This window comes from Schistocerca gregaria, chromosome 2, assembly GCF_023897955.1.
Source record: "Schistocerca gregaria isolate iqSchGreg1 chromosome 2, iqSchGreg1.2, whole genome shotgun sequence".
NCBI classification, from domain to species: Eukaryota; Metazoa; Arthropoda; class Insecta; order Orthoptera; family Acrididae; genus Schistocerca; species Schistocerca gregaria.
The window spans coordinates 466452439-466469085 of NC_064921.1; the positions used below are offsets into that span (position 1 = coordinate 466452439).

Genomic DNA, 16647 nt, shown 5'->3' on the forward strand with positions numbered 1-16647 from the left:
AAAATAAAAAAGTCCGCAGTGGCCAGGTCTGGAAGGTGTGGAGGATGAGGCAGCACAGTGATTTCGTTTTTTATGCAATAGCCGTGCACCAACATGGATGAATGTGTGGGTGCATTATCATGACGGAAGAGCCATGAATTGTCCCGCAACATTTCATGCAGTTTCCTTCTCGCATTTTCTCTCAGGTGTTGCAACATGTCCCAATACTACCATCGATTAACTTTGTCCCTGTGGCACGAATTCATGATGAACTAATCCTTCAATGTCTAAGAAAACTATTAGCATGGATTTGACATTTGACATGAGCCAACAAGCTCTTTTTGATCTTGGAGAACCTTCCCCAACCCACTGTGAAGACTGCACCTTAGTCTCAACATCATAATCATGGAACCACATCTAATCACCAGTTATGATCCTCTTAAGGAAAATCTCATTCTCATTTGTGCGATCCAAAAGCTCTTCACAGATTGTGAGGCGAAGGTCTTTCTGACCTTGACTCATGAGCCTGGGACAAACTTGTTGGCAACATGATGCATTTCAAGATGCTGTGTCAGGATTTTATGACATGAGCCAACTGAAATGGTACATTCTTCTGCAATATCTTGGGCAGCCACTCTTCAACTGCCATGCACAATTTTGTTGACGTTCCTGATGTGAGTGTCGTCAGTAGATGTCGAATGGCTTCCTGAATAAGGGTCATCTTTGGCTTCTGTCTGGCCACTTTTAAACGGTGTAAACCAATCATAACACTGAATACAGACTAAGCACCCATCACTATAGACTTCCTGCACCATTTGGTGTGTCACTGTAAGTGTTTTCTTGAGTTTCATGCAAAATTTAATGCACACATGTTGCTCTTCTAACTCTGCTACCTTGAATTTGCAAACTGTGCAATGCAACATTCTACTCAACACAGCACTTAACAATAACTAACAGACATGCAACAATGAAACTTCCAGCAATTACACACTTAACATAGGCATGTACAGGGATGCCAACCACATTTCACTCTAACATGCCACTGGCACGAAATTATGAACGTTCCAGAATTTTTTGAACAGACCTCTTATCAGTGTTCTGCAAAAATGGACAAATGGCCAAACAAATTCAAAAGATTACCACCCGAGGTAAGAAGTTTATATCTTGTACAATGATATTTATTTTTAATAAATCCAACTAAACAGCCATTAAATGAATTAAAAATCCACACATATTGAAGAATATTTGCTTTATGCTACAAGAGACACAACAGCTCTGGAGTGAGTGAAAGCACTGTTCAGTTGGTATGCCATATCTTGGATTAGCATTACCATCTTGAGAGAAATTCTCCACCTGGTTCACCTTCTGTTAGTGATAAGCTGTTGGCTTCAATATTTCAAAATTGGTGCCACTGAGAATATACATGAGTGCATACAATTCTGTGAGAGACTTTTACGAATGCAGTGGCAATAAATGCCTCTTTACAATCTGTTACCATGTTTTGTGAAAACAGTATGCAAAATTTACATAGACCTCATTTCAAATATGCCAAGTATGTTGGCCACAGTGTATACTGAAATGAACATGCATGGTCAAAGACCCCATGGTTTCAGAAATTATAATTTACATAGCTTTAGTTTTCTTATAAGGTCCAGCAGTTTCTGAGTACTTCACTTTTTGACAAATCAGAGTTTCTGCAGCCAAGATTGCATGCTGACATTTTTATATTCTCAGTGACCAGTTCGGTTTCTACAGATTCCAGATGTCACATAATATTACTGTGCATGATTGGCACAACCATGATATTATTTCCAGAAGATCTGGAGATGACAGCTAGCCTCTATCAAAACTGATCATTGAGGAAGTAAAAAAATATTTCAACACACAACTTGGCTGCAAAATTCTTATCACCACTAAATACCAGACCATGCCCAAAAACATGTGCAACTTGTATTTCCTTTCTGTTTGATAGACACTGTATCATTATGAACATAAACAACAATGTCAAAACTTGATTCTACTAAGGATCTTAATATGCCAGACATTGAACTTACTGATTTTTGTGTAACTTCAGTTCCAGAAGTTCCCACTGATACTGCACTGTCATTTCCTTTCATTCATTATTACTGTTAACTTAATCCCCCCACCCCCCTCCTTTTAAAATATTTCTAATATCATTCTCTCTCTAAAAGAGGAGGAAAATTCAGTATAGAATGGAATGTATTACCTGATGAAGCTAAATGTTGCTCTGGCCTCTGGAGAACTGTATTTGTGTTAAAAAACACTATTGTATTCCAGCCTGGTAACCAATTTATTGTTTAATAATTGTCTGTGTGCATTTCAGTGCATGAAGGCTTACCAGTCTATACAAATACTGTGATATACATCTCCATATTCTATTTGCTGGAATGTGATTATGACAATGACAATGGAGTCACTTTGGCTCAGGCAACACTCATCTTTGCCAAGTTGTAAATTATCTGATACTAAATATCTTGTTAATAGTTTAATAAGGAAACACTAGTAGCCATTCAGTGCATATCCAGATGTTACATACATGTTGAAAATCACAGAATGAACTTAATCAGTACTGTGATTTAAGAAAATCCATAAAACACAACTAACAATTTTTGTCACTCAAAATCAAATTAATAATATTGGATGATGTATGTCAGAAGTGAAAGTTTTTAGAAAAGTAAAAGCACTGTAGACGTACTGTCCAGAGAGTGTAAAGCTGACAGCTTTATCGCCTTCTCACGTTGTTGGTATACAGCATTTTTACTATTAATGGCACCAGTTGCTGACTCCTGCTGGGCCATGCCAGCCAGCCCTGAAGAATATGAATGTTCGTTTCCAGCTTTAGCCCACTGAAGACTGATTTTGAGTCTGAACGTCTGGTCCTGGAAGAGGTGTTTCCTTGTTCTTAAATAGAGGTAATACACTAAACTAACTCACCAAGTTTCCTCGCACAGATTACACTTTCTGGATGTTTACAGCACAGTAATATCAAGCTCATGATGAAGACAACAAAGCTGCTGTTAAGTGATCGTTAAGACATAGCACGGTGTGGATGATACTGCATGTGGTGTTATATGAAACCAAACAATGCCCCAGGATGTGTTGCATTTAACCATTGCCCATTATGTCCAAAAAGACTATGATGAAGAATTTGGTTTCACAACAGCTGGGATATGACTTGTTCCCAACTTGACAACAAATACTTCCAAGAAAGCAAGCAAGGAAGGTGCCATGACAAACGAGAGTGTTTTTTTCTGGCTTCATTTGATCTGCAGTAGAGCTACAACTGACTAAATGAGAGGAAATCACTTCTAGAATTGTATGAGAATTTTATAATGAATAAAAACTCAGCACTCTAAATTCCAGTGATGTTAGTAGATTCTAATGTTCAAGATTAGATTACATTAGATTAGATTAATACTTGTCCCATAGATCATGAATACGACACTTCGTAATGATGTGGAACGTGTCAGATTAATTGAAGATATCTGTACAAGATATTACATTACACAAAATATTGCATGACACTAATGTTTAAGTCGTCCCCCCCCCCCCCCCCCCCCTTAATTTATATCTAAAAATTCAGCCAATGAGTAGGAGGAGTTGTCATCTAGAAATTCTTTTCATTTATTTTTAAATGTTAGTTGGCTATCTGTCAGGCTTTTGATGCTGTTTGGTAGGTGACCAAAGACTTTTGTGGCAGCATAATTTACCCCTTTCTGTGCCAAAGTCAGATTTAACCCTGCATAGTGAAGATCATCCTGTCTCCTGGTGTTATAGCTATGCACACTGCTATTACTTTTGAACTGGGTTGGATTATTAACAACAAATTTCATAAGTGAATATATATACTGTGAGGTTACTGTGAGGATCCCTAGATCCTTAAATAGATGTCTGCAGGATGACCATGGATGGGCTCCAGCAATTATTCTGATTACACGTTTTTGAGCAATGAATACTTTACTACTCAATGATGAATTACCCCAGAATATGATGCCATACGAAAGCAGTGAATTAAAGTAGGCATAGTAAGCTAATTTACTGAGATTCTTATCACCAAAATTTGCAATAACCCTAATAGCATACGTAGCTGAACTCAGATGTTTCAGCACACCATCAATGTGGTGCTTCCAGTTTAACCTCTCATCAATGGACACACCTAAAAATTTTGAAAATTCTACCTTAGCTACAGACTTCTGTTCAAATTCTATATTTATTACTGGAGTTGTGCCATTTACTGTACGGAACTGTATATACTGTGTTTTATCAAAATTTAAAGAGAGTCCGTTTGCTGAGAACCACTTAATAATTTTGTGAAAAACATCATTTACAATTACATCACTTAGTTCTTGGTTTTTGGATGTTATTACTATACTTGTATCATAAGCAAAAAGAACTAACTTTGCATCTTCATCAATGTGGAATGGTAAGTCATTAATGTATATCAAGAACAGTAAAGGACCTAAGACCGAACCCTGTGGGACCCCGTGCTTGATAGCACCCCAGTTTGAGGAATCAGCTGTTGTTTTAACATTACACGAACCACTTATTTCAACTTTCTGCATTCTTCCAGTTAAGTATGAATTAAACCATTTGTGCACTGCCCCACTCAAACCATAATGATTTAGCTTATCTAAAAGAATTCCATGATTTACACAACCAAAGGCCTTTGAGAGATCACAAAAAATACCAATGGGTGATGTCCGGTTATTCAGAGCATCTAATATTTGATCAGTGAAAGCATATATAGCATTTTCTGTTGAAAAGCCTTTCTGAAAACCAAACTGACATTTTGTTAGTACTTTATTTTTTCAAATATGGGAGGCTACTCTTGAATACATTACTTTCTCAAAAATTTTTGATAGAGCTGTCAGAAGAGAGATTGGGCGATAGTTGTTGACATCCGACGTATCTCCCTTTTTATGCAATAGTTTTACAATGGCATACTTCAGTCTATCGGGGAAAACACCCTGCTCCAAAGAGCTATTACATACGTGGCTGAGAATCCTACTTATCTTTGGGGAACAAGCTTTAAGTATCTTGCTGGAAATGCTATCAATTCCGTAAGAGCTTTTACTTTTCAGTGAGTTTATTATTTTACTGATTTCAGAGGGAGAGGTTGGTGGAAATACAGTTGTTTCAAACTGCACAGGTATGGCCTCTTCTATTAGAAGCCTTGCCTCTTCTAGTGAAGATCTAGATCCTATTTTCTCCACAACATTTAAAAAATGATTATTGAAAATACTTCCAATTTCTGATTGTTTGTTAGTACACTTGTCACTCAGTTTTATGGCACTAAAGTCTTCCTGTGCTCTTGGTTGCCCTGTTTCCATTTCAATAATATTCCAAATTGCTTTAATTTTATTATCAGAGTTACTGATCTCAGACATGATACACATGCTTCTGGACTTTTTAATAACTTTTCTTAGTGCCGCACAATAGTTTTTATAATATTTAACAATTTCGGGTGCAGTACTCCCTCTTGCTGTTAGATACAGTTCTCTTTTACGGTTGCAAGATATTCTTATTCCTTTAGTTAGCCAAGATTTTTTATGTGTTTTCTTGGAATTATATTTAACTATTTTCTTGAGAAAACAATTTTCAAATACCCTTAAAAATGTATTGTGAAATAAGTTATATTTCAAGTTTTCATGTTAAAAACCTTAATTCTGAGATAATGTTACTATGCTTGAACATGTTCTAAATTAAAGTGGCGGAAGTGGATATTTTCATTTGCTAATAATGCAAGCAAGTATTAGGCCTAATTCATTTTAATACACTGAGAAGAAACAGATGAATTTGTTATTTGTGGACCACTAAATAAAATCAATATTTGGAAAGATGAATGCTGATGTGTATTTCTCTGTTAGCATATATTTTAAAATATTACAACACATGTTCCGCCAGTACAGTCATTATACACCCTTTAAAGTTAAAACTAGTATTCAAATTTGTCCACATAATTAAGCTTTCATAATAAAGAACTAATCAAGGAATTCTACCCAATCTTAAATGCAAAGATATTCCAACATGATGGAGAAAAATACGGTAGACAATGAGTGCAAATAAATTAAAGCAAAAAACATAACATTTTCAAAATAATACCAACACTTCTGTACATACCGATTTGTTAACTGTCCATGGTATGGAACCCAACTGACTAAGAGAATCCAATGCTGGAAACAACTGCTGGGGTGGTGATTCTTCAAGCCTCTGCCATTGTTGACATGTCTCTTGAGCTAACCTAAGAGAGACAATCAAATTAATTTTCATATATAAGATTTTGAGAAGTGTGTTTAATACCACAACTTAGATACCTTTTAACTATAGTTATGTATCAGCTCCCCGTTTTCTTCTAAGTTCTGCAATAGCAGTTCAGAAAATGTATTGAAGAGAAAGCTTGAGGAAGATACTCACAAATCCCTCCATTACACACTCGCCCAAGAAAGCAGTGTGGAAATTTCTCCATGTGAAACAGACTGACACCATAACGTGGAATGGTTCACATCTGAATGCTTTTGATAAGAGACTGCTTGCTCCACTAATTATGATTAATACTCAGTCTGATAAAAATATTATGTATCATATCCTAGTCATCTTGAGTACTAATAAACCGCTTCAGCTGAATTTAGGTCTTTATTTTTAGATCACTACTGGTTTCATGGCACTAAAAGCCAAATCTTCAGGTGAACATCTGTGTAACAATAAAACCAGAAGAAAAAACACCCCGACACATCCACTGATATGATAACTTTCTAAAAATACTTTAAAATATTTTTAAAAATTTAAAAAGATAATAAAAACAATGAGAAAACTGAAACATTTGTACCCACATAACAGAAACATTAGAGCTGAAAAAGCTTGGAACTTTGTACCCAGAATTCGTCGCCCATCAGGACAAAACATTTCTGTAAGATGGTATGTCAATGAATAAAAAACAACTAGATTCCAGTCCAATGTGGTGGACAAGTCCTAAACAAATTATACCATAGTGATTCATTGGTAAGGGGAAAATAAACGAAACACTATTAAGACTTGATTTGTGGCTAGCATGAAAAACCATGAAGTGGTTGCAACGAAATGGAGAATGTCCTACTTGGACCACACTCTAAATAAATAGCTACTGATGGAAAAGCACAATCTGAACGCTGCAGTTACTTCTTCTCTAGTTTATATGCAATGGCAAACAAGGACCATGACCGCTGTTGTGTCTTTGAGACGCGAAGAAAGCAAACAGCTCATCTGTAGATGGCATGCAAATGCACTGATGCAACATGGGCTCTACCGAATGATCAGTGGTCTTTTGGGGGACACATGAATGGTGAATGAGAACAAGGAATATTGGGATAAAAAGCACAAAAACTTATATTTTCTTAATAATGTCCATAAGTTATGCTAGCTTAAAGGAACTCTTGAACATTTAATGACTTAAAAGTGGGACAGCAGATGTATATAGTTAGGCAACAAAATGTATCTTCTAGCAATGTCCACTGACAAATGATTAAAATTTTAAATAATTTAGAACTTTAAAATACTGAAAATTACTATTTTGTAAAACTCTTTCCAAACTTCTTTACGTTTTTTATAATCAAAAGGATCCATGAATGTAGTGAAATTTTGATGCTTTTTGAGTAGAGAGAGAACTAGAAACATTTTTCAAAAAGATGCTTGAAAGGATGAAGTGCAATAACCAAGGTAATAAGGGTGGTATGTAGGAAGTGGGTTGGTGAGGTGGAGATGGGGTGGGGGGGTGGGGGGGTGGGGGGAGGGGGGGGGGGGGGGGAGGAAAACGAAAAGGCCCAGGAGGAAAAAAGGAAAACCAGCGACCAGGTCAAGGACGTACAGAGTATTACGTCAACTAACTTCTATACAGATTATTTTTCAAAAAGGTTTTTGTATTTCTTAGCCCAATATTCCTTGTTATCATTCATGATTCATCTGTCTCCTCGCCCTGTTCGTGACTGCGTGTAGACCAGAGATGTGATAAGTGCTGTTTTCAGGTTCTACTTTTCCGTTTTCCATGCTAGCCACAAATCAAGTCTTAATAGTGTTTCACTTATTTTTGCTTTACCAATGAATCACTATGGTATCATCTGTTTAGGACTCATCCAACATACTGGATTGGAAGCTGCCGGTTTTTATTCAATGACGTACAGCCTTTTAGCAATGTTTTATTCTGACAGGCAATGAATGTTGGGTACAAAATTCTGAGTTTTTTCAGATGTAATGTTAATTTTCCCGTGCAAAAGGTTCTTAATAGATGTTTAACAATTTTTTAAAAATCTTAAAATAATTTTAGAAAGTTATCATATCAGTGGCCACCTCTAGGTCGTTTTTCCTTCTGGTTTTATTGTTACTCAGATGTTCACCTGAAGGTATGGTTTTAGTGCTTTGAAACTGGTAGCGAGCTAAAAATAAAGGACTAAATACTGCTAAAGCAGTTTATTAGTACCCAAGATGATTATAACCATGATGATAACCCATAACTGTGGGTGCCCTAGCTACAAATCTGTCCACATATTCCAGTCATTTCCAACATTTTCATCTGATCTTTTTATGGTAATGTATAACAATAATTGAATTACTGGATGGGACAAAACATAAACTGAGGGAAATCTACAGCAGACTGATGTGTGGATCATAGAAACACGTAACAGGAAATGCTTAGTATATTCCATAAAATACTGTCAACATAAGTAAAAAGGATAAATGTCTAATATCTACAATGAAAATAAAAGAACAAGTACAACATTAGAAGAAATTTTGCACTTATTTGAACATTACTTAGAAATCACTGAAATTGAACAGATACATTAAAATGGAAACATATGGTTCTAGAACCAGTAAAAGAATGGAAAGTGGTCATACATACATAAAAAATCCCAGATGTGCAGGTTAGTGGATATATTATCAAACAGATCTTAGAATGCTGTACTTCAACAGTGGTTCTGGAAACACCCAAGCTATTGACAATTTACATGCCACTAGCAAATAACATCTCAAAGCTGATTATACTCATGCAGTTAGACTCTCTAGTCATGACAAACCAAAACTGTTTTAAATAGAGGAGGCTTCTAAACTGGCCACCATTTACAAATGGTTTGTGATAAGTCTCACATCTCAGCATGAACAGTGACATAACTAAAATACGCAACACTTGAGAAAACTCAACTTAAAGAATTAGTTCTATAACACTTATATTGAAATAGTATAAGCTTCATTTAAATTTCAAATAAGTACTGTTTCATTATATTTTTGGTGCTCATTGGGGCACTTCACATGTATTTTTCAGTAACATAAGCTAAAAATGCTGTTTTTCAACTTCTGTCACTTTTCTTTCTTCAGAGTCCAAAAGCGTGTAATATGTATTATTTGTGGAGTAAATTCACTGATGTCCTGTAGAAACCTCTTCAAAGAACTGGGTATACACAGCTCAGTTTATACATACAATACCAGGAACAAAAATGATCTGCACAAGGACTTAAAAGCACTTACTGTAGTTCAAAAAGGGGTCCATTACTCAGGAACACTCATCTTCAATCATTTGCCAGCAAACATAAAAAATTTAGTTACAAATAAAGATCAGTTTAAAAGGAGCCTGAAAGACTTACTAGTGGCCAACTCCTTCTACACCATTGACGAATTTTTTAATAGAAACAAATGATGTGTTGTATATATTCATACTATTAGCATTGTTATTTCAGCTTTAAAAAAAATTTACATGTTCCACATCCACGAGGATCTCCTCAGCACGGATCTATGGAACGAAAAACTAATCTAATCTAATATAATGTGATATGTGAAGATCTTTTTAGCTACTTTCCTCAATAATTGAGAAAGATGATAATGTTATGAGCCTTCCAGTGTTGTATCTGATATTATTTTGGAATTTACAGTCTACTGACAGAAAGTTATATTTTCTCCAGTTTTTCTATTAATTTTGAAACTCTTTGGTACCCTCTGACTCTGACACCATCCAGTTGTTTAACAACAGGCACATTTCTCGTTTGGTTGTTCATTTAAAACCTGCACTGGTATATCAAATGACTTTTGCTCCAGCCATCATTACAGGTACAAACTCCTGTGCAATTTCTTCATCCACAAATGCCAATTTGACAGTGAGGTTTGTAGGTGGATGAATCTCACAGGTGGTGGAGTCCTTCTGCCTGGTATTCCTTGTAGTTCAAAACAACAGTGGTGGAGACTTCGTCAGGAGGTAGGATTCTAATGCTGGTATCAGTTTTTAGGTAGTGGAATGAGGTTCTCTCCAAAGATTTAAGATTAGTTTGAATGCTGAGGAATTTGGAGAATGGTGGTAAGGCAAGGTTTGAGGTTAAGAAATCCTGGAAAGTTACCAGGGGGTGGTGTGGAGGTGGATCACGGATGGATGAAGGAGTGAACTGAGTCACGCTGGTTTCCACATTTGTCTTTGGTTGAGTCTGATTGGTAGGGTTTGTGGCGAAAAAATGTTTCCAATGTAGGGACCGGAAGAAGGAGAGAAGGTCTTTAACAAGTCCTTTTGCCTCACTCTCAAATTCAATCATGCATTCAGTCCTCCATGATTGAATTTGGGAATGGGGAAAAATGACTTGTTAATGACCTCCTCTCCTTCTCCCAGTACCTACAGCACAAACACTTTGTTGCCAACAACTTTACCAATAAGACTCAACCAAAGACCAATGTTGAGCCCTGCCTGACTCAGTTCACTCCTCTATCCAACTGTGATCCACCCCACTGCCTCCCCCCCCCCCCCCCCCCCAAAGAAAAAAATCACCCCCTGATAACTTTTCAGAATTTCTTAACCTGAAACCTTGCCTCACTATAACTCTCCAAATTCCTCAACATGCAAACTAACCTTAAATTCGCAGACAGAACCACTATCCACCACCTAAAAACTTATTCCAACTTCAGAATACTACACGCTGACAAAGGCTACACCACTGTTGTTTTGAACTGCAAGGATAATCTGGCAGAAGGATTCCACCAGCTGTCAGACTCATCCACCAACATACCGGGCCACAGTGACTCCATTCAAGAAATCCAACAGGATCTCCAAACCATCCCCAAATCCTTAGGCCCATTCCAGAACTTCTCCCCGGGATCCATCTCTCTACTCACCCTACTGCTCCCCACACTCCCAACTTCTACATGCTTCCTAAACTCAATAAACCCAACCACCCATTGTCACTGGTTACTGTGCCTCCACTGAGAGAATCTTTGCTCTCAACCAACACCTTCAACCTATCACCCAGCACCCATCCTCCTATATAGAAGGTACCAACCATTTCCTCCACTAATTCTCCACGGCTTCTCTCCCTTTACCATTTGGTGCCCTGCTCATCACTATTGATGCCACCTCCCTTTACACTTGACACCAACATCTCTAATGGCCAGGACCTTACACTATTGAACACTACCTTTCCCAATGTCCAACGGATTCCAAACCCACGACCCCCTTCCTGCTCATCATGACCAACTATATCCTTACTCACAATTACTTTTCCTTTGAAGGCATTACCTACAAACAAATGCAGGGTTTGGCTGTGAGCACTCGCATGGCACCATCCAATGCCAAACACACAGAATCCCAAACCCCTCTCTTGGTTCAGATTCACTGAAGACATCTTCATGATCTGGATTGAGGGCGAGGGCCCCCTATGCATTTTCCTCCTGAACCTCAAAATCTTCTCCCCCATTCGCTTCACATGGTCCTACTAAACCCAACAAGCTGCCTTCCTCCACCTCAAAGATGACTAAATCAACACCCAGGTCCATATCGAACCTACTAACTGCCAGAAATACCTCCACTTCGACAGTTGTCACCCATTCCATACCACGAAGTCCCGCCCATAGAGCCTAGCCACCCTTGGCCGTTGCATCTGTAGTGAGGAGCGGTCCCTCTCAGAATACACAAAGGGTCTCAAAGACTAGAATTACCCTCCCATGCTTGTACAAAAAAAGAGATCTCACATACCTTATCTCTCCAGTCTCCCACCAACTCCAGAAGTCCCAATGTACAGACACAGAGGAGCATTTCCTCATGACCCAGTAACACCCAGGACTCGAGCAACTGAATCACATTCTCTGCCACAGTTTCGACTATCCCTTGCCATGTCCTGAAATGTCTAATTCCCTACCCACTATCCTTCCCACCCCTCCCACAGTGGTATTCCACTACCCACACTCAGTCTTTTCTTTTTACTTCCCTCCTTTTCTGCTAACCCCCTTAACCCCTCCTCCCTCCCCCCCCTCCCCACCACACCATCCATCTAACCTCTCTGCTGCACCTAGCTGCCCTACACTCTCTTCACCACGTCCCTGTACACTACCCCATGCAGCACTTTACTGTTTCCCACCCCTACCCTACCATCCCTCCCCTTCCCCACAGCAGCCTCCTCCTTAGACTACCATCACCCAGTTGCATCTCCAATCATGCACTGTTGCTTGCAGTGTGGTTCAGCAACCAGAAACTGCAGTCATGTGTGTCATTTTCTGACAGTCTTTTTGTGTGCCTATTTGCAACTCAGTATCTCTGCTATATGGTGAGTACCAACTATCTTTTCACAGTATTGTTACATTCCATCCTGGATTTCCCATTACTGATAGCTGAATAGGTATATAGCATTTTCAAAGCAGTAACTTTAAGTCTTAATCACAAAGGGATTCAAATTAGTTAATGTTAAACAAATGTAAATGACATTCAAAATCAAACAATTTAAACTCCAGGTTGGAAAATCAACAATACTAGAAAAATAATAGATTGCAGCTCTCTGTGAAGATGACATGTTGAGTTTCAGATAGGTTCTGTGTGTTTTCTTTTCTGAAGATGGCTTTGGCTGAGAGCTAAATGTGTAACAGTCTTTTTGTTGCATTCATCTGCAACTCAACATTTCATCTTTACAGTGAGTAACAATCTATCCTTTCTCTGCCATTATAAATCACATGCAGGCATTAGAAATAGCTGTTAATAGAGATACACTAAATTTGTATTGTGTGTAAGATTCCTTTGGGTCCAGTTGGATGGAAAGCTAAAATCAAGTCAACAAATGCATAAATTAAGACTGGAATTGGATTTCAAAAGGCTGTCTACAAAGAAAATGCCATTTTTTTCAGTTCATGAATCACTTTATATAAAATTTTAATGATAAAATATTGGCAACTGGTATTCTCTTTGATTTATCAAAGGCATTTGACAAAGCAGTTCACAGTTTTCTCCCATATAGGCTCAAATATTATGGTGTGAAAGATCCTGCTGGAAACTAGTTTTCACCCTTCTTTATAGTGTGCTAAATACGTTTGCTGCCCCTTTATATCTGTAGAGTATCGTCATCTCTTAAGTAATTTCCAGTAAAAAACTTCTGAACCACTGTTTACATAGTCGCGAGTAGGCCTAATTTTTCGTACACGTATTTTCATTGTTTTCCGGTAACTTAATTGTCTTTCTGTCACTAAAATCGATTTGTACCATGAGTGTAAAGTGCCTGACGTGCCGTAGGATCATTAGCTCCGGGGTCTGGTGTGATGGATGTAGTAACTTTTTTCATTGGGGCGACTGTAGTGGCGTGGGAATTGGGAAAATGAGCGAGACTCATCAGTGGTTCTGTAGGCTATGCAGTAGAGATAGGAAGATTGTGGAACAGGAGGGGAAAATTGCTGCCCTTCAGGCTGAGTTAGATGAGGCTAGGCGAGAACTGGGCAGGTTAAGGGGGGAGAAGGGTAAACAGGGGTGGGAAGTGGCAACAGGCATGAGGAACAGGCCAAGAAATTCTTCTGACAGCTTTGTTATTAATGTACTAAATAGGTTTGACCTGTTGCCTCAGTCAGAAACTGATGAGCCTCTCACAGAAGTAGATGTAGACAGGGCTCAACAAGCTTTCAGCAGCAAATTGATTAAGAATGTAGGAAAGTCTGCAAAGAGAAAGAAAGTCTTGTTGCTAGGTAGTTCGCATGCTAGGGGTGTGGGCCAACTTCTGTAGGATGAATTAGGGTTGGATTACCAGGTCACAAGTTTTTTCAAACCCAGTGCTGAACTTGGGCAGGTTACAGAGGATTTAGGTTCACTATGTAAAGGTTTTACTAAGGAAGACACCGTGGTTATTGTGGGTGGGCCGGGCAACAGTATTGACAGAGATCCGGGGTACAGCATAAAGTGTGACCTGGCAAAGATTGCATCGGCATCGAATCATACCAGTGTTGGGTTTGTGTCGGTTCTGGAGCGCCACGACCGACCTCATTTGACCTCTTCTGTCAGGAGAGTTAATTTGGAGTTGGAACGGCTACTTGGATCTGGTGCAGGGTCACACATTGGTGTGGTTCCTGTTGATTCACTCTGTAGGTGGGACTATACTAGACATGGCCTACACCTCAACAGGAAAGGGAAGGGTAAACTGGCTGGGCTGATAGCAGGAAATTTAAAGGGGGGAGGAACTACATCTCATGGTGGAAACTCTTTTTTAGTGTAAGATCAGTGTCCAGTGGGAAACTCAGCCAGGCAAGTACTAAAGATGTTAAAAAAGTTCAAGATACTCACAAAAGTAAAGTGAAAAATAATGTTAGTATATTTCATCAAAATATTGGGGGATTGAAGAATAAAAGTACTAAAGATGTTAAAAAAGTTCAAGATACTCACAAAAGTAAAGTGAAAAATACTGTTAGTATATTTCATCAAAATATTGGGGGATTGAAGAATAAAATTGATGAGCTTCTGCTTTGTTTAGAAGATATAGAAACCAAGAATGTAATAGATATACTATGCCTGTCTGAGCATCACATTGTCACTGATATGCAAAAGGTTAGCATCAATGGGTACAAATTAGCTGCACATGTAAGTAGAGATAATATGATGAGAGGAGGAGTTGCCATATATGTCAAAAGCTTCCACAGTGCAAAAAATTTAGAAACTAAAAAATTTTGTGTAGAGCAACATATGGAAGCATGTGCCACTGAACTTAAACTAAATGATGGCACTTTCATAATTGTAACAGTGTATAGGTCCCCCTCAGGGAATTTCCAGCTATTTCTAGAAAACTTGGATGCTTTGTTGTGCTATCTGTCAGACAGGGGGAAGCAAATTATCATTTGTGGGGATTTCAATGTTGATTCCCTGAAAGAGTGTAATAGGAAGAATGACCTTTTAGTATTACTCAGTTCTTTCAATTTGAGCTCCGTCATTGATTTTCCTACTCGGATAACAAAGAACAGCAGTACATTGATATATAACTTTTTTATAGACCAAGATAAGTTTAAGGACATAAATGCTTATCCTGTTGAGAATGGTCTTTCAGATCATAGTGCACAGCTTGTTACAGTACATGACATAGCTCCATGCAGTATAATAAATCAGACTTTCAAAGCAGTGCGTTCAATTAACAATATAAATATTGCAAACTTTAGGGAAAGCCTACAGCAGCTAGACTGGGATGAAGTGTATAAGGAACCCGATGCAAACTTGAAATACAACTTATTTCACAATACATTTTTAAGGGTATTTGAAAATTGTTTTCCCAAGAAAATAGTTAAACATAATTCCAAGAAAACATATAAAAAACCTTGGCTAACTAAAGGAATAAGAATATCTTGCAACCCTAAAAGAGAACTGTATCTAACAGCAAGAGGGAGTACTGACCCCGAAATTGTTCAATATTACAAAAACTATTGTGCGGTACTAAGAAAAGTTATTAAAAAGTCCAGAAGCATGTGTATCATGTCTGAGATCAGTAACTCTGATAATAAAATTAAAGCAATTTGGAATATTATTGAAAGGGAAACAGGGCAACCAAGAGCACAGGAAGACTTTAGTGCAATAAAACTGAATGACAAGTGCACTAACAAACAATCAGAAATTGAAAATATTTTGAATAATCATTTTTTAAATGTTGTGGAGAAAATAGGATCTAGATCTTCACTAGAAGAGGCAAGGCTATTAATAGAAGAGGCCATACCTGCGCAGTTTGAAACAACTGTAATTCCACCAACCTCTCCCTCTGAAATCAGTAAAATAATAAACTCACTGAAAAGTAAAAGCTCTTACGGAATTGATGGCATTTCCAGCAAAGTACTTAAAGCTTGTTCCCCACAGATAAGTAGGATTCTCAGCCACGTATGTAATAGCTCTTTGGAGCAGGGTGTTTTCCCTGATAGACTGAAATATGCCATTGTAAAACCATTGCATAAAAAGGGGGATACGTCGGATGTCAACAACTACCGCCCAATCTCTCTTCTGACAGCTCTATCAAAAATTTTTGAGAAAGTAATGTATTCGAGAGTAGCCTCCCATATTTGAAAAAATAAAGTACTAACAAAATGTCAGTTTGGTTTTCAGAAAGGCTTTTCAACAGAAAATGCTATATATGCTTTCACTGATCAAATATTAGATGCTCTGAATAACCGGACATCACCCATTGGTATTTTTTGTGATCTCTCAAAGGCCTTTGGTTGTGTAAATCATGGAATTCTTTTAGATAAGCTAAATCATTATGGTTTGAGTGGGGCAGTGCACAAATGGTTTAATTCATACTTAACTGGAAGAATGCAGAAAGTTGAAATAAGTGGTTCGTGTAATGTTAAAACAACAGCTGATTCCTCAAACTGGGGTGCTATCAAGCACGGGGTCCCACAGGGTTCGGTCTTAGGTCCTTTACTGTTCTTGAT

General features: G+C 38.0%; 1 protein-coding gene across 1 annotated transcript in view; it reads right to left on the bottom strand.

Moving 5' to 3' along the window:
• LOC126326121 (DNA-directed RNA polymerase, mitochondrial) overlaps positions 1–16647 on the bottom strand; it is a 272901-nt gene that overhangs the window by 127068 nt on the left and 129186 nt on the right. The window contains exon 14 of the mRNA XM_049995553.1: positions 6121–6241. Coding sequence (XP_049851510.1) covers positions 6121–6241 — 121 coding nt within the window. The remainder of the gene's footprint in view (positions 1–6120; positions 6242–16647) is intronic.